This window comes from Chionomys nivalis, chromosome 8 (genome assembly GCF_950005125.1).
Source record: "Chionomys nivalis chromosome 8, mChiNiv1.1, whole genome shotgun sequence".
In the NCBI taxonomy this organism is placed as follows: Eukaryota; Metazoa; Chordata; class Mammalia; order Rodentia; family Cricetidae; genus Chionomys; species Chionomys nivalis.
In genome coordinates, this window is record NC_080093.1 from 94,984,087 (window position 1) to 95,006,921 (window position 22,835).

Consider the following 22,835-nt stretch of genomic DNA (forward strand, 5'->3'; position numbering starts at 1 on the left):
AAGAGCACTAACTGCTCTTTCAGAGGACCTGAGTTCAATTCCCAGCACCCACATGGCAGCTCACCACTGTCTGAAGATCCAGTTGTAGGGGATATGACACCTTCACGCCAATGCACATAAAATAAAGTTAAATAAACCATAAAAAATTTTTAAAAATTAAATCGGGTAGTGGTGGTGCACACCTTTAATCCCAGCACTTGGGAAGCAGAGGCAGGCAAATGTCTGTGAGTTCCAGGCCAGGCTGGTGTACAAGAGCAAGCTCCATAGTTACTGAGAAACCCTGTCTCAAAAAATAAATAAATGAATTTTGGTGTTACTTTGAGCCTAGACCAACCTTGATTTGCTACGTAGCCAAGAATGACCTTGACTTGATCTTCCTGGCTCCACCTTTTGAACACTGGTTGGGATTACTTGTATGTGACACATCATGCCTAGCTGATAGGAACTTTATAGGCTAGATATTATGTTAAATACACTGCGTCTAAGTATCCCTTCAACACATATTCATGAAACAAACAATGAGAATACAGTGCTAGGTAAAATAAACATAACTTATCACCCCTCCTTGTTGAGCATGCCTTAAAAAATTAACATCCACAATAATCTGATGATGCTACATAATTCTGATTCATTTTATAAAGGTTTAAATTAAGACTCTGCTAAGTCCTATTTTCCTACGTGGAAGCTGTGTTTTTAATCTATAAAATGAAGGGAGATATTGCCTGCCTTGGGGAGTTCTTATATAAATTTTAAAAGTGTAACACATACCTAATTTATGCTAAAATTATAATTTTTTGAAGGACACATAGAAAGTACGTGACAAAGATGAGACTCAGAGGAGAGAGGCCATCGTGGCACACACATTGGACCCAGCACTCAGACGCAGAGGTGGATCTCAGGTTGGAGGCCAGCCTGGTCTACACAGTAAAACCCTGTCTCAGAGAAGAAAAAAACAAAAACAATAACAACAACAAGAGAGAAAGACAGGGAATACTAAATTATTTAGGTATCTATATAATTGTTCCTGAGGAAGTGGAATTTCTCAAAAAGGGATTATGCCAGGTGACCTGGGTACCACCCAGCTCAAAAATGCAAAGGTGTTCTATAGAGAAACAGGTTAACTATTGTTCTAGCTACCTGGGAGAAAGGACTCTCCTGGAAAACCAGGAATGATCATTGTACCCACTCCCTCCATCTACTGGGTTCCTCGAGGGACAAAAACAATGACTTGAGCTTTGTTTAATTTGTCACTTCTTTCTGCTGTCTCCTGTCTTTGCTATCAAAGCCCACAAAATAGGAAAAGGAATTTGTCTTTAGCAATATGGATAGCAAAAAGGAATGAAGAAACAGACTCTACTTCTCAGGCAGGCTGAGAAAGGCCAAGGGATCAAGAGGAGCCCAGAGAAAACTGAGTTCCCTGAAGCCACATCAGAGATGAAGGAGGATTAAGATTTAAGGTTTTTACCCTAGTAGGGGTAAAATAGTCAGTCGGCTAATGTTCAGCAAACCCTCTGGCCACCGGTTCCTGGGGTGGAAAGACTTGTTTGGAAACCAGCAGAGCCCAGGCGAGATCACCCAGGACATTTTCCTCCCTGGCTCTCGACCCTTCAATCTGAGGAGTACTAAGTCAACTCTAGCATTTTGACATAAGAAATGAGGGGGGGGGGGCTTGAAAACGTCACTGGGGTATAGAAATTAATGTTTATTTGTCGTACCAATGACCAATGGTCAATTTACCATTCCACAAGAGTACTTTACTTAATCAAGACATTTGTTATCCACATCTTTTTTCTTTTTTTTTTTTTTTTTTTTTTTTTTTTTTTTTTTTATTTTTCGAGACAGGATTTCTCTGTAGCTTTGGTTCCTGTCCTGGAACTAGCTCTTGTAGACCAGGCTGGCCTCGAACTCCCAGAGATCTGCCTGCCTCTGCCTCCCGAGTGCTGGGATTAAAGGCCTGTGTCACCACCGCCCAGCTGTCATCCACATCTTTAACGAGACAAGCCGGTTGGAGGTGCCACATGCCTTTAATCCCAGTACTCCAGAAGCAAGCAGATCTAGGCCAGCCTGGTCAACAGAACAGGGCTACACAGAGAAGCCCTATCTCAAATAATTAAATAATAAATAAACAATAAAATGAAGCAGTGACTCAGAAAGTATCTCTGTGGTGCACTCTTTATTTTATTTTATTTTATTTTGATTTTTTTGAGACAGGGTTTCTCTATATAGCTTTGGAACCTGAACCTGGAACCCACTCTGTAGACGAGGCTGGCCTCGGACTCACAGAGATCCACCTGCCTCTGCCTCCCGAGTGCTGAGATTAAAAATATGAGCCATCACTGCCCAGCCTGCCGTGTACTCTTACAATACTCTGATTTGTATAATATTTGTTGAAGATCTCTGTCTCTGTCTGTCTCTCTGTCTCTGTCTCTCTCTCCCTGAAACAGGGTTTAACTATGTAGCCTTAGCTATTCTTTAACTTGCCTCCAACTCAGAGATCTTCCTGCTTAATGTCTTTTATAAACTTTTATTATCATTATTATTATTATTTTGTTTTTTGAGACAGGGTTTCTCTGTGCACATTTGGGGTCTGTCCTGGAACTAGCTCTGTAGACCAGGCTGGCCTTGAACTCACAGAGATCCTCCTGCCTCTGCCCCTTGCTGGGATTAAAGGTGTGTGTACCCACTACCTGGTTAATTTTAATTTTTAGACTTTTTTTTGCCCTTTTTTTGTTATTTTGTATTTCGATACAATGTTTCTCTGTAGCTATGGAGCCTCCTGAGTGCTGGGATTAAAGTCATGTGCCACCACCACCCGGCTTATTTTTTTACTTTATGTGTATGACTGTTTTGTCTACATGTAAGTATTATACCGTACCTTCAGAGTTCAAAAGACAGCAGCATATCTCCTGGAATCTGGAATGGTTGTGAGAGCCAGGCTCCTCTGCAAGGGCAACAAGTACTCTTAACTGCTGAGCTGCGGCAGGTCTTTCTCTGTCCCGTCGTCCAACTCTCAATGCCAACACATAGAATTGTTATTATAAAAGCGCAGCCTTAGCTTACGTAGGCTTATCCCACTAGCTCTTATTACTTAAGTTAAGCAATTTATATTAATCTATGTTTTACCTTGTGGCTTTTTACCTTTGTTTCCATACTGCACATTCTGCTTCCTCTGTGTGTCTCACTTTTCCTGAGCATCTAGACTAGATTCCTCCTCACCTCTCTCTCTCTCTCTCTCTCTGCTCCAGTGCCCTGTTATAGTTCCTGCCTAGCTCTTGACCATTCAGCTCTTTATCAGATCAGTCACAGCAACATATCTTCACATAGCGCACAAATATCTCACAACATTCCCCCCTTTTGTGTAAGCAGAAAGGAAAGGTTTTAACTCTAACATAGTAAAACTATACACAATAAGAACAATTATCAGATAAGAATTATATTCACAATGTCTAGTCCATTAATATTGACAAATTCAAAGAAAATACTCCATTATCTATCCTGTCTTGGTGAGTTCAGAGTTTTGTAGCTGATTTATGTTGTATCCTAACTTGTATTACCAACCAAAAACTATCTTTTTAGAGTTCAAAACATTTTTTAAATAAATAACTTAAGTTTTACGCCTCTCAACCTTATATACTTTATAACTCTTTTGTGAATTTCTTTTTTGACTTTGGTAAGAAGGAAAAAAACTGTAACTATAACTATCTAGTCTTTAACCCCATCAAACTGGAAGTGCAGAGCAAGGAACTTCCAAAACTAAGAAATGACACAGACCTCTGGCTAAGTGGACAATCACCCCAAATGCCTCTGCAATGTTGTTGGAGCATCCATCTTCAGACTACAGGTACAGAATACTGACAAAATTTTCTGTGAAACAGGAATTTTGAATGACAGTCCTACCTTGTCTTGGCAAAATTCAACAGTCACTCTCTTTTGTGTCCTGCTTGTCCAGTTTGGACAGCTAATGTTAGTATTATGGCCAAATTTACCACATTGAAAACAAACTCCATATGGAGGTTCTTTGATGCCTATCATCCTTTTTCAAAGTAAATTGGTGCTGTCAGGAGTAGACATGCCTCATGTCATAAAAAGCCTTATATTAGTAAAACATCTTAAAGGCCATATTTTGTAGGTCTCTGAAGTGTTTGAAAACTACCTATCTAAAATATACCTCTATTTAACATTGAAAATATACCTAACATAACTACAAGTTTGACCACTATAGATGACTAACAACAAACCTATATTTCTTAATTATACATTACATTTTTAAATGAGCTTCATAGGAACAATACCTTAAGCAAGAATAGAAACATATTTACAGTAGAACAAAAATAACCTTAAATTTATAACAATATATAAAAATCCACACCAGTGTAAACTATTTGAGATTAATAGTTTTTTTTTTTAGCTTAAAGTGATTCAATAATCTACCCCTTTATCCTATCCTTTCCATTTCCCCCCTTTTTTTGTTTTTTCAAGACAGGGTTTCTCTGTAGCTTTGGAGCCTGTCCTGGTACTAGCTCTGTAGACCAGGCTGGTCTTGAACTCACAGAGATCTGCCTTCCTCCGCCTCCCGAGTGCTGGGATTAAAGGCGTGTGCCACCACTGCCCAGTTGCCCCCTTTTTTTATTCAGAAAAAGATTCTTGGACCTAACCTCCCTTACATAGTTTCCTCCTGTACCATGATCAATAACAATTTGTAACATTTGCAACCCACCAAACAATCAAAACCCACTCACACCACCTCTTGGGAAGGTGGGCATCATATTCTTAAAATTACTTCCTCTTTTTTTGGGAGAAACAGCATCTTCAGGGGGCCTTGAGAAACTGGGATAAAGGTAAAGTCCTGGGAGACCTAGCGGTATTACTTCTTGTTTAGTCACCCTGTGATGTACAGTGGAAAGTGTAGCTTGTGTGACATCTTGGCTGGATAGTGTGTGAGGCTGGACCACCTCCACTAGCAGCTTTGAAGTTGTTCTGGATGCAGAATGCCCACAACAAAGGCATTCTGGAGGCTGGATCACTTGGGTTACTTGTCTTCATTGGTATCTAGTTCCTTTTTTCTGAAAACACACACTTTTTTTAAAGATTTATTTATTTATTTTATGGACACTGGGGTCTTGCCTGCATATGTGTCTGTGTGATGATGCCAGAACTGGAGTTACAGACAGTTGTGAGCTGCCATATAGGTGCTAGGTGCTAGGAATTGAACCCTGGTCTTTTGGAAGAACAGCCAGTGCTCTTAACCACTAAGGCCATCTCTCCAGTCCCCAACACATAAACTTTTAAAGATAACATGTATATCTTGCCGAGCGATGGTGGTATACGCCTTTAATCCCAGCACTCGGGAGGCAGAGGCAGGCAGATCTCTGTGAGTTTGCACCCAGCCTGGTCTACAGAGCAAGTTCCAGGACAGGCTCCAAAGCTACAGGGAAACACCCCCCCCCCCAAAAAAAAAAAAACCAAACAAACATATATATCTGTATTAACACAAGTATGGACTGTGTGGTATGCACAAGTCAGCTAAAGTTGATTTTCTACGTGTGAACAGGTAAAAAGCATCTGTTAACTCTATTAAGCCCATTTGGACTGTATGACCAAACCATCATCCACGCCATATGAAATGATGGCATGTAATAATAAGTTATGAAGACTCTGCAGCTAACAAGATCTGTCATGTCTTATCCAGTGTCAGAGCTGTCCCCAAGTCAAGGAATCAGCACATACGTCACCTGTATTGTAGTTTTCCTGGGTTTACTTCTTTATGACTGTGACCAAGAGTTTCAGTCAAATTTGGTCTCTATTAATGTTGAAGAAGTCAACAGCCTTTCATTTCCCGTGGAAACAAAAGCATAAGCTCTCCACCAGCAGAATACGTTCTCTGAATTCTATTTTAAAGTTAAGACATTCCTGAGGTATCTAGACTGGTTTAATTCTGCAGCTCCTTTTACAGTCCCATGTCTCTCAGCAGCTGCTGTTCATTCAACAGTATTCAATACTTTTAAAAAAAATTTTCAAGAAAGGTTTTCTCTGTGTAGCTTTGGAGTCTGTCCCAGAGCTCACTCTGTAGACCAGGCTAGCCTCAAACTCACAGAGATCCACCTGTCTCTGTCTCCCAAATCCTGGGATTAAAGACGTGCACCACCACTGCCCAGCCCATTCAACAGTATTCAAAAAATTCAAAGTCGTCAAAACACCATAGAGGATCCAGACTCTCTGTGTATTTCCCATCTTTACATGGCTTATTCCTTATTTCTCTCTCTTTCCCTCCCTCTCTCCTCCCTCCCTTCCTTCCTCTCTCCCTTTCTGCGGAGGTTGGTGGTTTGAGACAGGATTTGTCTGTATAGCTTTGGAACCTGTCCTGGTCTACTTGCTCTGTAGACCAGACTGGCTTTGAATTCACAGATATCCACCTGCCCTGCCTCCCCAAGTGCTGGGATTAAAGGTCTATGCCATCATTGCCTGGTGGCTTATTCTTTTTTTTTTTTTTTTTTGGTTTTTCGAGACAGCGTTTCTCTGTGGTTTTGGTGCCTGTCCTGGAGCTAGCTCTTGTAGACCAGGCTGGCCTTGAACTCCCAGAGATCCGCCTGCCTCTGCCTCCTGAGTGCTGGGATTAAAGGCGTGAGCCACCACTGCCCGGCCGGCTTATTCTTTTTATATTACTTTACTCTTTCTTTAAAGACCTTACTTAAGGAGCTGGAGAGGTAGCTCAGCTCTTAAGAGCACTGGCTACTCTTCCAGAGGACCCAGGTTCAGTTCCCAGCACCCACATGGCAGCTCACAACTGACTGTAACTCCAGTTACAGTGTCTCCAACACCCTCACACAGATACACAGAAATAAAACACCAATGAACAAAAAATAAATAAATATTTTTAAAAAGACTTTATTTAACTTTTTTTTTTTTTTTTTTTTTTTTGGTTTTTCGAGACAGGGTTTCTCTGTGGCTTTGGAGCCTGTCCTGGAACTAGCTATGTAGACCAGGCTGGTCTCAAACTCACAGAGATCCGCCTGCCTCTGCCTCCCGAGTGCTGGGATTAAAGGCATGCGCCACCATCGCCCGGCTTATTTAACTATTTTTTTATATATATTTATTTATTTATTATGCATACAATATTCTGTCTGTATGTCTGCAGGCCAGAAAAGGGCACCAGACCTCATTACAGATGGTTGTGAGCCACCATGTGGTTGCTGGGAATTGAACTCAGGACCTTTTGAAGAGCAGGCAATGCTCTTAACCACTGAGCCATCTCTCCAGCCCTTATTTAACTATTTTTAAACTATTTCTTTTTTCCTATAACTATCTATATCCATTTTCATTTCCTTCTCTTCTTCTTCTTCTTCTTCTTCTTCTTCTTCTTCTTCTTCTTCTTCTTCTTCTTCTTCTTCTTGTTTTTTTGGGGTTTCTTTCTGTAACCCTGGCTGTCTTGGAACTCACCCTGTAAACTAGGCTGACCTCAAACTCAGAGAGATCTGCCTGCCTCCGACTCCTAAATGCTGGGATTAAGGGCCTGCACCACCTCCACCCAGCTTTCTTATATACCTACGCACACTGTAACCCCTTTAAAATTATTTTCAGTCTGGATCTGTTTTACTGAGAACCTGTAGTGTTCTCTAACTACATGAATCAAATCATTATTATTATTACTATTATTATTACTTGGTTTTTCGAGACAGGGTTTCTCTGTAGCTTTGGGTCCTGTCTTGGCACTAACTCTTGTAGACCAGGCTGGCCTCAAACTCACAGAGCTCACCTGCTTCTGCCTCCCAATGAGATTAAAGGCATGTGCCACCATGGCCCAGCTGAATCAAATCTTAAACTGCTAAGTGACATGCTAAGAGCCCTCTGCCATGTGTCTCTTGGTTAACTCCACCCCCTCCCTAGGTCTGTGAGAGCTGAGTCTTGAGTTTGTGGGCCTGGCCAAGAGCTGCATTCAACTGGGACCTGCATTCAACCAAAAGCTGTTTTAACTGCCCAGCTCTAGGAAGCTGGTGCCCGCACTGTGCAGGTATTTGTTACTTAGTGTGCTGCTTCTATTTAGAGTGCTGTCTCTCAAGTGCTCTCTGTTCAGCAGCACCTCTTAAATCAGTCATAGCCAGGCTGGGCCGTGGTGGAGCGCACCTTTAATCCTAAAACTCAGGAGGCAGAGGCAGGCGGATCTCTGTGAGTTTGAGGCCAGCCTGGTCTATATAGTGAGTTCCAGGACTGCCAGGGCTACAGAGAGAAACCCTGTCTCAAAACCAAAGCAAAACAACAACAAAAGAACCTTTCCAGATGGCTCCACCCTTCTGGCCTTATTGACCCTCTCACATCTGTGACACCAGAGCAGCTCCAAACCACTGGATGCCAACGACTCCATACATATTAGTGATTTATTGAAGCCACTTCATCCCACAGATGTTTACTGCACACAAGTGTGTGCTCAGACCTGCCTCTGACAGGCCCAGTGGGTGGACACAGAGATGAATCAGACACAACCTCAAAGGACTTAACAGTTGGTAGAGGAGACAGACATTAGACACAAACACAGTTTACCAGAACTCAAAACAGGATGACCTAAGTGATATTAAGGAACTATGAGCAATATGCTATATGCATAGACCTCAATTACTTAATTATGATTCTCCAGTGTGCATCACAGAAGGTCAGAGCTGAAGGGTGTCATCTTCTTCAGGCCCTTGTTTTCCAGCAGGGGAACCTGAGACTCAGAAATGGCTAAGGACATGGTGTAAATCTTTCTAGTCTGACTGGCTGAGTCTTCCAGGCCATCTGAAACCCAGTCCTGGGGTTTTCCCTCCTCTTCTGGTAGCTTCAAATCCAGTAATTCCATATCAAACAGGTATCGGAAAAGTGCTCCCTCCTGGTCTCAGGTGAGGCAAACCCCAGACACTGAGCGCGGGAGGCGGAGTACCATCCGCGGCTGCCAGCCCAGTCTCTAGTATTTACCACCCCGCTCCTACCACTGTGTCCCACAACTGACTCTAAAATGCACCCGCCATTGTTTGTGGTGTTGGGGTACAGGCCTAAGCACATGATAAGCAAGCAATCTACCCTATCACTGAGTAATAGTCAAATTTTCAAGTATTTTTCAGGATTTTTTATTTTTTTGAAACAGGGTTTCGTGTGTAGACTTGGCTGTCCTGGAACTAGGCTGACCTCAAACTCAGAGAGTTTGCCATCTGCCTTCCTCTACCTCCCAAATGTTGGGATTAAAGGCATGTGCCACCATGTCTGGCTAGAACTTTTTAAGTTAAGGTTTCATATAGGCCAGACTGGACTCGAACTTCTGAACCTTCTGTCTACACCTCGTGAATGCTAAGATTATAAGCGTGTGCTACCACACCTGGCTTGGAACATATTATTATTATTATTAATGGTTTCATTGAAGCAACCAGAATGTGAGGTACACTTCAGGACCCTGTTATTTCTAGGACTCACAAACCTCTTTCCATGCACCGATTCTGTCCACCTCCCCCAAATTTCTCCTAACACATTCTATTCTCCTCCCACAGGGGAGGACCAAGGACCTAAGAAGAGGAACAAGGTCCAGAAATGAGAACAGGTTTCTGAAGGATCTCAGAACACGCTTTCATTCACTCAGTCATAGAGCGGCCTGAGTCTTGATTGTCTTAACTTCATTTTCTATACAGTATACAGTAGCACGGACACGTGCTCTGTTATTTTCACATCCTCGGGGTGGAGAATTTTTTTTTGTTGATTTTACAAAAAAAAAATTTGATACTTGGAAAGGTTAAACTATTTGTCAGAACTGATCCTCTTTATTTGTAAGTCCTCTGTAAGAAGGGCTGTCCATCTCGTGCTGTTTCCACTGCACGTAGCGGAGCTCTGCACGTGGCAGAGCACCCAGAAAGTTGTTAAAAGAACGTGGCTTCTCCAGGCGAAGCCCGGCGCCAAGGCCTGGGTTACAAGCACCAGGGGGCGCCCACGAGTCTGCCCATCGCCTGTCTCCAGGGCCCAAGCCGGACCTTAGGCCTGGGTGCGGTCCTACCGCTCCGAGCAGTTGCGCGCCAGGCCGAACTCGGGGAACAAGAGGAGCCCCACGTCTTCCCACGCCCCGCCCCCTCCCCAGAGCCCCGCGGAGCCGCGAGGTGCGGAACCACGACACGACATCCTGTTTTTGGGGCCCGCGCAGCTCCGCCTGCGTCTCTGCTGATCGTGTCTTTTCCCGGGGTGCTGACGGCAGCTGCCCTTCCCCCAGTCTCCCCACCCTCCCTAGGGGTCTGGGACCTTCCCACTGCTGAATCACCACCACCCGGCACTCTCCCAAGGCTCAGGGCAGGGGTGGGGACTGCCCCAGCCTGACCCGTTCCGGCTAACCCCTAGCCAGCCTCGGCTACCTCCAGATCCCCGCGCTGAGCGGAAGGCGGTTCTCAGCCTGCCCGCGGAGGTTGCGCGGCGCGAGTGAGATAGCAGGAAGAGGACAAACGCCCGGCGCCTAGCTGAGGGCCTCGGCTGGGGTGGGATGCCGAGTGAAAGCGGGGAGACCCGACCCGGAGAAGCCAGGCCTGAGGGGTCTCAGGGGCCATAGGGCGACGGGTGGAGGGCAAAGCTTGCAGAAGGGTGGGGGCGAGAGGCCGCCGACTTCCTGGTCCGCCCCGCCCCGGCCCGGCCGGCCCGCCCCCGCGCCCCGCCCCGGCCCGGCCCCCACTCCCCCCACTTCCTCCGGCCTCCAGCTCTCACTTCCTTCTTGAGTCCAGAGCCGCCGCCGCCGCCCCCAGCTCCCCCGTCGCGGGGAGGGCACCAGGTGAGGCCCAGTCCGGACCGATGGGCAGGGGTCCTGGGAAGAGGAGCGCTGCCGGCTGGGACCGGCGGGGCGCCCGGGAGCCGGGAAGTTTGCAGGAGGGAGGCCGCCGGCGGGAGGTTCTCGCTCACTGCAAGTTGGGCGGGCGCGGAAGGCCGGGCGGGGACAGCGGCCACCTCGAGTCGATCGCTGATGGCTGGGGTGGAGGGTGGGATCCAAGGGACAGCGCAGGGTCCTGAGAGCAGCGAGGAACCCCTGAGATCCCAGCCGTGAGAGGCTCGGAAGTAGGAAAGCGCTGAGCTGTGAGGATGGGACTCTGCGGTGGGGTGCCCTCAAAAGTTGTGGGGGTGTTCAGTAGTATGTGAAAGGAGAGGGCCTCTGGCTAGAGAAGGCGCGCTCTCAGCTCTGCAGTTGTGACATTTGTGGGACTGAGAGGGGGGCGGTGTCTGGGGCCTCTGAAGCCTGAGAATGCAGGGGAAGGTTTCACCAGGGAAGGTCGGAGCCAGTAGCTACACTGTTGCTGCAGCCCTCAGGAGGACTGGTGGGGAATCCCCGCTCCTTCTCTGTATTTTTCTGAGCCGACCTCTTTATCTCTGTGCAACGCAACAGGTATTTAGTGAGCATGTCTGTTGTGTCTGACTGACTCAGTCTGGCCTTGCTTTTTTGAGGATAACCTGAGGGAAAAAAAGGTCTCGATACCGACAGTCACTGACAACGTATAGGACTTTTGAGAGACAGCTGGGAGTACTGGCTTTCAGGGATGATTGAGAGCTGTCTCTTAGTCTTCTCTCTCACCCGAATTCCACACACTGTCTTCCTCCACTCGCTTAGTGTCTACCACATTCATCTTCGGTCTCTTTTCCCCCAACCACCTAGATGTACCCAGGCCCTAATCTCACACTTCCCTACCCTGCCGTTCTCTGTTTAGTTCTCTGCTGCTCCTCCCACCCCTTTCCGTCTCTTCTCAGCCTCTGGCTAACGCACACATATCCCCCTTTTGTTTCCATTTTCCCGACTGCCCTGCCAGTATCTTTTCTTATGTCCGTACCTTTAGCTTTGGTGTTAGAAACTGTTCTAGACTTGAGTTTGCGAGCGCTTTCCCGCCTCCTTAGCTTAGAGATGCAGGTTGCAGCCTCCCGATGAAGGTGATTAAAGGGTTGAAAACGTGCACACGCGGATAAATACGCAAGTTCTGGTGTGTCAACATCTTTATCTCTTAGAGACAAAATAACTGCCCTCGGCCTTGAGAAAGCCCGGAGCAGAAGCCGGCAGAACGGCGGGAACCTGCAGCGGGGTGGCATTGTGGTTAGGCAGGGGAAGCTGTGTGTAGCAGTCCCGGTAGGGTGACCCAAGAGCGAGACTAGCGAGAAAGGCCAGGGAGTCTTAAGTGCTCCCCAAAGAGTTCAACCTTGGCTTGGGGACTGACCTAAAGGCTCCTGTCTCCCAGCACTTACTGATTCCAACCAGTGGGGAGAATGAGGCGGGCTCTTTGCTGTGCTAAGAAAAGCAGGGGGCATGAGTTAGAGACCAGCCTGGTCTACAAGAGCTAGTTCCAGGACAGGCTCCAAAACCACAGAGAAACCCTGTCTTGAAAAACAAAAAAAAAAAGAAAAGAAAAGAAAAGCAGGGGGCAAAGGCCAGGTTCTGGAGGGAAAACTGCGGCTGATCTGGTTTTAAATTTTTGATCAGGAAAGGGGTGTGAGAAAAACAGGTTTGTTCCTCTTCCCTGTTGCTTTCTGGGGACTGCAGGGGTTGGGTCCCATTTTCTGGTGTGCAGCAGAACCTTGCCAGGAAGTTATGCTGAGCCTTCTGTTTTTAGCATCCTTGATATTTGCTTCTTACCTAGGATCCTATTCCCTCTCTCTAAAGAATTTCTCCAAAGTAACTTAGTCTGTCTTGGCCCTGTAAGTTTTTGTCTCCATTCTGGAGTCCCCTTCCTCAGCCTTTGGATTCCGTGCCCAGGGAGTTTGTCTGACTCCACCCCCTGCACTCTTCTGTACTAACTTCTCCCCATGAGAGTAAAAGAGAAGTGCAGGGGAGCAAATGCCACGATTGGGGTCTTCGAGCAAAGCTAAATTTAAAAGCTGGGCTCCTTCCTTTCCCTATCCTCTCACCTCACAGTTGTCCCTCCCCCATCACCTGTTTCTTCTAGTCTGGCCCTTCTCCACCTGTCTTCCCTGCTCTCATTCTGGGGGGTACAGAGGTTTGGCCCCACGGAGGAAATCCAAGGGATCTGTATTAAATCCCAACTCAGGAAAGGATGTGCACACAGCACATTTTCTCAGCATCACAGCTCAATAAAAATCCTCAGGAGTCCTGATTCCCAGCTTGACAAACCAGTGCTTAATTTAGTATTTGCTATAACTCAGCAACCCACAGGGCTCTGAGGGCAAAGATAGAATGGAAGTAGCAGGGTTTTTCTCTTAGACAAGGTCTGCTCCATTGGAAGTTTAAACTAATTGCAAGAAAAATATGACCAGGATAGGAGGGATCTAAATGGAAACATAACATGGTGGGAGGCTAGCTAGGAAGCTGCTGTGGAGGCTTTGGCTACAGAAGTATGGGTGAGAAGAGGCAGAGGGTGACATTGTTGCACATCCTGCTTAGCAATCTGGGCTTTGGAGAGTTGCTGCAGGGGAGATGTTAAGGCAGATGAGATGTCTGATAGCGAATAGGGGATTAGGAGCAGGAAGATAGGAGTGGCTGTGGTCACCCAAGCAGTTGAGACGATGCTGCTATATAGTAGCTGGAGAAGTGGGAAGAAGGAGGGTGCCTGTGCCCAGACAGAAAGCCTCTTCCCTTCCTGGACAGTCGATCCATTAGAGGTAAAGGTTGTAGGGGTCTGTGAGAAGATCTTCTAAGGGAAACCAAAGACAAAGCCTGGGCCACCTCCCCAGATCAGACTGGTTTTCCTGTCCAGGGTCCAGCTTCCTCTTTTGTCCTATCTCACATGGGGGCGGGGGGGGGGGGGGGAGGGCATGTCCCCAGGAGCCGAAAGCCAGAGGAGGAGCTTCTTGGAGCTCCTTGGCTCGGGCAGGAGCAGGGTGGCCGGCTGTGCAGTGCACACTGTTAGTGGTACCCCATGAGTGCTCAGGTGGGCCGGGCTGGGGAGGCTTGGGAGCTTAAAAACTATAGGGTGTAGACAGATGTCAACCTGACTCGTTTGGCCCACTTATTTATTTATTTTAGATTTGTTTATGTATATAGGTGTTTTGCCTACATATGTGTACTTGTACCACATCTATGCCTGGTGCCCATGGAGGGTGTTGGATCCCTTGGAACTGGAACTCTATGGACCTGTGAGCCACCATGTGGGTGCTGGGAATCAAATCTGGGTCCTCTGCAAGAACAAGTGCTCTTAAACCTACTCAGCCATCTCTCCAGCCTTCTGACCCATTACTAAGGAGCAAACCACGCTAGGGACATCTTGAATGAAGTCAAAGGTCAGACTAACCGTCAGTCTTCACCTTCTCAGTTTTGTGAGAGCAAGAGTAACATTAGGCCAGAGGCTAGGAGAGCCAGGTCCTTACTCTCTCTTGACTCTATTTCAGAATTAGGTCCCAGTGCTTGGGAGGCAGAAGCCAGGCCAGCCAGGGTGATATAGTGAGACCCTGTCTTTAAAAAAAAAGAAAAGAAAAACCTAACAACAACAAGGAAAAAACAATTTGCATTTTTACTACCTCCAAAGGGCACAGTGAACACTGATAGGTTTGACTGGTGCTCCTCTAAAGAGGCATAGCAGTGCCTCAGACTCAGCCTTCCTTTCTCATCAGCCTTGATCTGTCCAGGGCAGAACTGTTGCTCTTTATGCAAAGTACAAAGATTGCTGTAGGTTGAGAGATAAGAAGGCAGTGATGCTGGGATCTTGTTGTGGGACTCCAGGATGGGGGTGTATACCCTGTCCACTGCCCTAGTGCTGTGCCTACTGACAGTGGAAAATAGATGTGGCATTTCCTCCCTGATGTTTTTTCCCTGGTGGAAACCCCCTCAGACCTTGCGTGGCACACTAAAAGGACTGGGAAGCCCTGGGTTTCTCTATGTTTTTAAGTGGGGGAGACAGGATTGCGAGGTTGGCATTCACAGCCTCGTGTGAAGTGAGCAAAGGCAAAGGAAGTGCCACTTCACAGGCCTTTCATGGGGCCCAGAGATTGCTGAGCTGCTGCCAGGCAGAGAGAAGCTAGTGTGTGAGCCTTCCTCTGTGCTGCTGGGTGGGGGAGGGGCATCTTGGCTCTCCCAGCTAGAGCTGTCCTGTCTCTGGGGCTCACCCTTTGTGGAACACCCTGGGTGTTGGGATGAGCATGGGACAGACTTAGTAACGTTGTCTCAACCCTCTATGCCCTGCTCAGCCACAATTGTCTTTTCTTCCCCCTCTGCAATCCCTAGTTAAACAGCATCAATTCTCTCCTCTTACCCTACCTACCTACTGTAGTACAAAATCCTTTCTGCAGGAGCCAGAGATGGAGAGTCCCTCAGTGTGGGATTTTTGTTTTGTTTTTTTAAGACAGGATTTCTTTTCTTTCTCTGTGTAGTCCTGGCTGTCCTGGAACTTGCTTTGTAGACCAGGCTGACCTCCAACTCAGAGATATGCCTGCCTCTGCTGGGAATAAGGAAATAAAGATCCTTTTTTTTTTTTTAAAGACCGAGAACGAGGTTCTCTTAGGCTCTTCCCTGCTGATGCTGAGAAGGGGAAGAAAGAGTCTGAGCCCTTGGCCTGGTCCCAGTCCCACACTGACCTCATGTCTCCCCTAGCTTCCTCCCAGCCCAGCTGCAGGCAGCTGCAGCCCCAGCCGGAGCCTCCTGTATCACCTCTCCTCTATCTTCCCTTCCAGACAGACAGACAAGCTTGCAGTACCACCCTGCCCCTGGCTTGGTTGTCTTTGGCCAACCAACTCAAATCTTTAGCCGATCTTATACTTTTTCTTCACATTTTCTTCAGCCCCTCCGAGTTACTGTTGCTTGACCTCTCTGTCTTTTAGTCAAACCAGAGCAATCTAGGTTGTGTGTTCCTTAGCGTAACTTTCTGTTTCTCTGGATGAGGAAGAAGTTGGCTACCTTTGTCTAGTGTCTCTTGGACATAGAGACCTTTCTTGTTCCCAGTCTCAGTGTCAGGACTGATGGGGGTGGGGTGGGGAGCGTGGCAGTCCCTGTGCAGCTTCACTCAGTCTTGTGCTGGGCTTCCCTCCCACAAAGCATCCAGAACATCGGTAAAAGAGGAGGGGCTGAAATCGCCTGGAGAAGGTGGGAAACAGAGCTGAACCCAGGGGACAGGAAGACTCTGAAGGGTGCACAGCATTTGGAAGATGAGCCCTTGCGCAAGTGTGCAGAGAGGGACAGACTGAGCTCGCTGTTTGTTCTTTACTGACAGAGCCACGCGCTACACTCAGGGAGTCAGAAATCAGGCAGGACTTTGCCCTCTAGGCTTTTCCAGTCTAAGGGACTGGAGATAAGATTCTGATCAGCCTCCGCGTGAAATAGACAGGGACTAGATGTTGGGTCAGTGAAGTCACTTGTGACTTGGGTTATATAGATACTTTATTTTTATTTTTACTTTTGTTGTTTTGTTTTTGTTTTGTTGTTTGAGTTTTTCAAGACAGGGGTTTTCCTGTGTCACCCTGGCTGTCCTAGAACTTGCTCTGTAGACCAGGCTGACCTCAAACTCAAGAGAGCTGCCTGCCTCTGCTTCCCAAGTGCTGGGATTTAAGGGGAGCGCCACCATCGCCACAGCCACCACCATGTAGCTTGTACAGAAACATTCTTGGAAGAGGTGGAAGTAGTGCCTGACCCTGTTTAATTACTGCTTGTGTTTTGGGGGCAGAGACTGGAGGTCTCTATGAAAGGACAGGGTAGTGTAGTCAGAGGTAAGGTTTGAAATGTGTGTTATCAGTAGGGAGAGTTTCAAAATACTGAGAGCTTTGTGTTAGAGAGGTGGCTTAGAAGGCTGTAGGATTACACACGGCACAGATCTTTTAGAGCCCATGCTTCCCCTCCCCCACTCCCAGTTGGGACACTTCCCCTGCTCTAACTGCCACAGAGATCAGGCAAACATCAGTACTTCCTTTTCCTCCCCGTTCGGGCCTGCCTGGAACACACCCCAAGGCCCTGGCCCACTGGATGCAATCATACTCACCCTAATAGGCTCCATCCTCCTGCCCCATGAACTGTATTCCTATACTAACCCTTCTAGAGCCATTTCAAACTGATTAGCCTTTTGCGGGGGGGCGGGGGGGGCTGTCATTCTCCACTACAACTCAGCATTGTAGTATTGTTGGCTGGGGCAGGTTGAGAGGGGTCCATCCTATTATCTTCATGATAAGGGCTGGCTCAGCACATCAAAAGGCAGTGGATATATACTTACTTCTGTGTGTCTAGCCCTATTCTCAAAGCTTTTCTGTGGTTGAGTTGACAGAAACCCAGCCTGCTATTTAAGGGATATTTATCATTTATGTATAGAGAAGATTTATATGGAGCCAAAGCGGAGTTAAAAGGAGTAACCATACTATGGAAATGCAAATAATTTAGTAGCTTTATGACCTCGTGATATTTAGGCTAGGCCTGGAAGATTCAGGAAGATTTGAGGGGGAAAGGGAATGGTAGCAGAAAGAAAAGTAAGCATAAAATATGAGATAGGCCAGGCAGCGGTGGCGCAAGCCTTTAATCCCAGCAGAGGCAGGCAGATCTTTGTGAGTCTGGGGCCAGCCTGGTCTACAAGAGCTAGTTCCAGGACAGGCTCCAAAGCTACAGAGAAACCCTGTCTCAAAAAACAAAAACAAGCCGGGCGGTGGTGGCGCACGCCTTTAATCCCAGCACTTGGGAGGCAGAGGCAGGCGGATCTCTGTGATTTGAGACCAGCCTGTCTCGAAAAACCAAAAAAAAAAACAAAAAAAAACCAAAAACAAACAAACAAAAATGTGAGATAGAAGAAAGGAACACACCTTTAATCTCAGCGCTCTGGAGGCAGAGGATTTTTGTGAGTTCAAGGCCAACCTGAGTTCCAGGCGAGCCACACAATGAAACCCTGTCTCAAAAAAAGGGGAGCAGTGGAAAAGAATGGCCGAGATTGACTTTTTCTTTTTAAGATTTATTATGTATGGGCTGGAAATATGGCTCAGCAGTTAAGAGCATTGCCTGCTCTTCCAGAGGTCCTGAGTTCAATTCCCAGCAACCACATGGTGGCTCACAACCATCTGGAATGGAGGTCTGGTGCCCTCTTCTGGCCAGCAGGCATACACACAGACAGAATATTGTACACATAATGAATAAATAAATTAAAAAAAAGATTTATTATGTATTCAGTGTTCTGCCTGCATGTATCCCTGCAGGCCAGAAGAGGGCACCAAATCTCATTACAGATGGTTGTGAGCACACCTGGTTGCTGGGAATTGAACTCAGGACCTTTGGTAGAGCAGGCAAAGCTCTTAACCACTTCTCCAGCCCCGAGATTGGCTTTATAGACAACATTGTAGACCCTTTTGGAGGAGGAGCTAGGAGTTCATACTACATCATGCAGATATTGTATATTAACGCATTTAAACTATATAGCAGCCCTGTGAGAACTACTGTTGTGGCTGAATTAGAGATTGGGAAACTGAAGATTACAGAGGCAATTCATCCTAAATCCAGGGTCACAGAACAGATAAGTGGTGGAAATAGGATTTAAACCCAGGTCTGTATGACTCTACAACCCCTCTTATATTGATCACCTCTGACGAGAGTCCAGGCGTGATCTGAATAAGTTGGGCATAGAACCGAGAGCAAGTTGTTGTCGTTTGCTTATATATAGATCTTCAAACGTAAATTTATATACTGAACCAAGTTTGTTTTTTTTTTTTTAATTATATTTATTACTAGGGAGTAGAATTCTGGAGATTGAAACTGGACCTTTACATATATGAGGCAAGTGCAATGTCACTGAGCCACATTTCCAGCAAAGATTTTTTTTTTAAAGTCATAATCAAAATCTAATTGTACATATTGGCCTCCCACAGCCAATCTTTCCTTCAATTTGACATAAGTGAGATAAGCCTATGGCGTGTAGTCTCGTAGGTAAGGAAACTCATGTGACCCACTCCAGCCATAGAATCTCAGGGGAAAGACCTGCCGGAGAGCTGGAGCCTGTGCTCAGTGGCGCCAGCAGCACCAGTAAAGATAGCACGACTAAAAGCAAGGGGAAGAGAGTTCTGTTGGGAGAGGATGAAGGCTTGAACTGCGAGAGTAAGTTATTCTCACGGGGAGAACTGGCCAACACCTGGCTTTTGTCGCTGCTGTGTGCATGGCACACAAAAGCATTTTCGTGGTCATGCTGCGTTCCCCACGAGGCCAGGAAGGCAACTGTCATGACTCTTGCTATCCAGACGAAGAAACTGAGGCTATGGTTAAGGAAGTGACTAATTTGTTCAAGGCCCCACAGTTATCTGCGAGCCACGTGATACGATGAAGAAAACTTAGGACTTTGGATCACAGAACTGAGTTTGTGTCCTGGCTCCCAAACTCCACATAGCTGGATGACTTTAACAGCTCTGGGCTTGGTTTCTGACTTCGTAAAATAAAGTCCTCCCAGTCAGGAGGAGAATCGAGTAACACCTGCCATGCTCCCTGTAAAGACTTGTACCATATGGAGATGTTTCATTGAGGGTTGAGGTCAGCAGGTGAGTCCAGCAGGTCAGAGGTGTGCCACACCTTGTGGACACTCATTCGTAGCCCTTTTCCATGGCAGGCCCTCTTCCTTGGCCAGCCCCACTCCTTTGAGGACTGATTTACTGATTGCTGGTTGATAAGCACCTCCCTAGAGGGCCTGTTGTACTTTCAGTGTCATGGGCCTCGGGACTGGTAGCCAGAACACCCTCCTTGCCTTCCTGCCTGTGTAGGTTCACTGCTGGGCTTGGGGCAGGAGGTGTGTTAGTCTTTGTGTTTTGTTTTAAGATTTTGGGCCCAGTTCTACTGTGAAATGCCAGGACTCAAATAATGCGGTGGACACAACTAATAACCCCTGCCCCTGAGGCTTTAAGGTTTTTTTTTTAAGTTACTATATAAAAAAATAGATTTCATTATGAAGTTTTCCTATGTAGTATCCTATTTTTCATATTATCATTTTCCTATGTATGTATCATATTTATCATTAAACTCTCATAGTCACCCTCCTCTCTCCACACTGATGTCCTTCCTCTTCCCAAATAGTTCCCCTTCTGCTTTCATGTCACACACACACACACATATTTAAATCTGATCTATATTTAAATTTAGATTTTACATATGAGAGAAAACATGCAATGTTTTCCTCCTTAAGCCTCAGTCTTTGTTTGTTTTTGTTTTGAGACAGGGTTTTACTATATATCTTTGGCTGGACTAGAACTCACTAGGTAGACTAGGTTGGCCTCAAACTTACCATAATCCTCCTGCCTGAGTGCTTGGATATAGGTAAACACACCACACCCGGCTGTGTGTACGTATGCGGGTATGTGTGTTTTTGTATGAGTGCTGGTGCCCTCAGAGGCCAAAGGGACCCTAGATCTGGAGCTAGAGGCAATTGTGGAGTGTTTAAAGCAGGGCTGGGAACTGAACTCAGGTCTTCAGAGCAGTAGCTGCTCCTATTGTTGAGCCATCTCTCCAGCCGTCATACACTCTTTACCTTCATTTCCTGAAAAGAAAATCTGAGACCCAGAGGGGATAAGTGTCAGCTGCAGTGAGTCAGAGAACTGAGGTAGAACTTATTCTCTGGTTCTCTTTGTTCACGCTGCTATCCACTCTGAGGGAATATCTGAAGGTTGAATACACGCTCATACAGAGCAGATGGGATCCTGTTAACAGCAGCGAGAGAAGTAGCCTCATCAGGAAATATCACTTCCCTCCCAGCTGGGATAGAAGAAGCTGCAGCCTGGGAGAGAACCAGCCAGTGCTTGAGTCCACTGCAGCCCACAGCACCAAGGTTCCCTTTCCACTTCCCAACAAGGCGTCCCCCACTACCATCATGCATATTGGCTTTAATTTTTGAGGCTCTGGAGCAAATATTGGGAGATCAGACTAGTGAGGAGTCCATATGTAGTAGATGATCTAGCTGATCCTTGTATCGAGGAAGAATAAAAATAGCTAATAGTAGTTAACCAGGTCCTGTCCTCAGTGCTTTAAATGTAATAACTAATCCATACAGTAAGTCAGTATTATCTCCATTTTGCAGATAAGAAAACTGAGGTTTGTTTAGAGGAGAGGTTTGTCCATTGTCATTGCTAGAAATAGCAGTTGGACTAGGCTGGTACCAGAGCTCATAGAAGGCTACGGCTTTGCAGCATCTTGCTCAGTCCCTCTCTTTGTTTCTAATGTTTGTCTTGATGAGATTTGGGGATAATGTCAAGATAACTGAACAAGAAGTGTTTTTTCTCTGTATATCTTCATCTTTTCTTTTCAGTAGGTACAGGTCTCCTAAATCAAGAATGTCCCTCTCATCTCTCCATAGGTTACTACTTCCAGTGGGGTCCAGAAGAGGGAGGAGGCAGTGCCTCCACTCCCGCAGCTTTATACACAATGCAGAGCATCAAGTGTGTGGTGGTGGGTGATGGGGCCGTGGGCAAGACATGCCTTCTCATCTGCTACACGACTAATGCCTTCCCCAAGGAGTACATCCCCACTGTGTTCGACAATTACAGCGCCCAGAGTGCAGTTGATGGGCGCACAGTGAACCTGAACCTGTGGGACACTGCGGGCCAGGAGGAATATGACCGCCTGCGCACCCTTTCCTATCCTCAGACCAACGTCTTTGTCATCTGTTTCTCCATTGCCAGTCCACCCTCCTATGAAAATGTGAGGCACAAGTGGCATCCAGAGGTGTGTCACCACTGCCCCGATGTCCCTATCCTCCTGGTGGGCACCAAGAAGGACCTGAGAGCCCAGCCTGATACCCTACGGCGCCTCAAGGAGCAGGGTCAAGCGCCCATCACACCACAGCAGGGCCAGGCACTGGCCAAGCAGATCCATGCTGTGCGCTACCTTGAGTGCTCAGCGCTGCAGCAGGACGGCGTCAAGGAGGTGTTTGCAGAGGCTGTCCGGGCAGTGCTCAACCCAACACCGATAAAGCGTGGGCGCTCCTGCATCCTCTTGTGACCCTGGCATTCAGCTTGGAGGCTACCCCTTGTCCCCCCCACCAGTTGTGCCTTGGCGCCTTGTCTGCCCCCCAGCTGTGCCTTAAGGACTAATTCTGGCACCCCTTGCCAGGGGACTCCCTGATTGCCTTTTATTCCTTAAGGAGGTACATGGGGAAAGGGGCTTTGGGCCCTGCCCCACTCTGCTTGGGAATACCAAGTATCCCACGAGTTCACCTAAGCCAGGTTGACCCTTCCAAGAGGCCAGCCCAGTGCTTCCCTCCATTTCCTGCTACTGACCAGTTCATCCAGCTTTCCACAGAGTTGCTGCCTGTTGTGGTGCCTCCTCTCAGGTTAGGGGCTCTAACCTCTGCCTTTGCTCTTGGAGTAGGCGCTCCAAGACATCCCCCCCCAACAAAGGAGGAGCCACAGAACCCTGAGAAGAAAAATGCCCTAACCTGCCCCATGTGCCCAGGCCTTATGCGTCTGCTGACTGACTCGGGCCCCATGCTCCTGGGGCCTTTCCTACCCCATCAGATTCAATAAAACCTCCTGTCTCCATTGGCCCCGGCTCCTCCCTATGTGCTGGGCATTAGCGGGTGGGCATGAGCCAGGGCTCTGCAGAGACTGGGAACCTTTTGTTTCCTCTAAGAGGGGACAGAGACAGTAGGCTTCATTGTGGTTCTCCACCACCACCCTCAATTTCCCTAACAAAGCGCCGAGGCCCAGCCAGGGATGCCATAGTGGACTAGGATGCAAAGCTTGAGGAAGCGACTTCCTGGTCAAGGCCCAGAGCCATCAGTCATACATCAGAGTTGTCCCCTCATGCCTATAGGGGACAGGCCTTTACTGGCAGGATTATAGCCAGAGCCAGGCCGGGTCATTTCAGAGATAGCTCAGCCACTTGTGTTCACCAACATGGAGGCTGGGGCTGCCTTAGGAAACACTGTGCAGAAGGGCTAAGGGAGACACCACATGAGAATGAGCTGCTGCAGACTGATTCT

General features: G+C 47.1%; 1 protein-coding gene across 1 annotated transcript; it reads left to right on the forward strand.

Annotated features, from left to right (window-relative positions):
- The first annotated feature begins 10,655 nt into the window (after positions 1-10,655).
- Positions 10,656-22,401, forward strand: Rhog (ras homolog family member G). Its single transcript, XM_057778249.1, has 2 exons — positions 10,656-10,765; positions 21,210-22,401. The coding sequence occupies exon 2, from the start codon at positions 21,278-21,280 to the stop codon at positions 21,851-21,853; it is 576 nt and encodes a 191-aa protein (XP_057634232.1). The 5' UTR covers positions 10,656-10,765; positions 21,210-21,277; the 3' UTR covers positions 21,854-22,401.
- Positions 22,402-22,835: the final 434 nt, after the last annotated feature.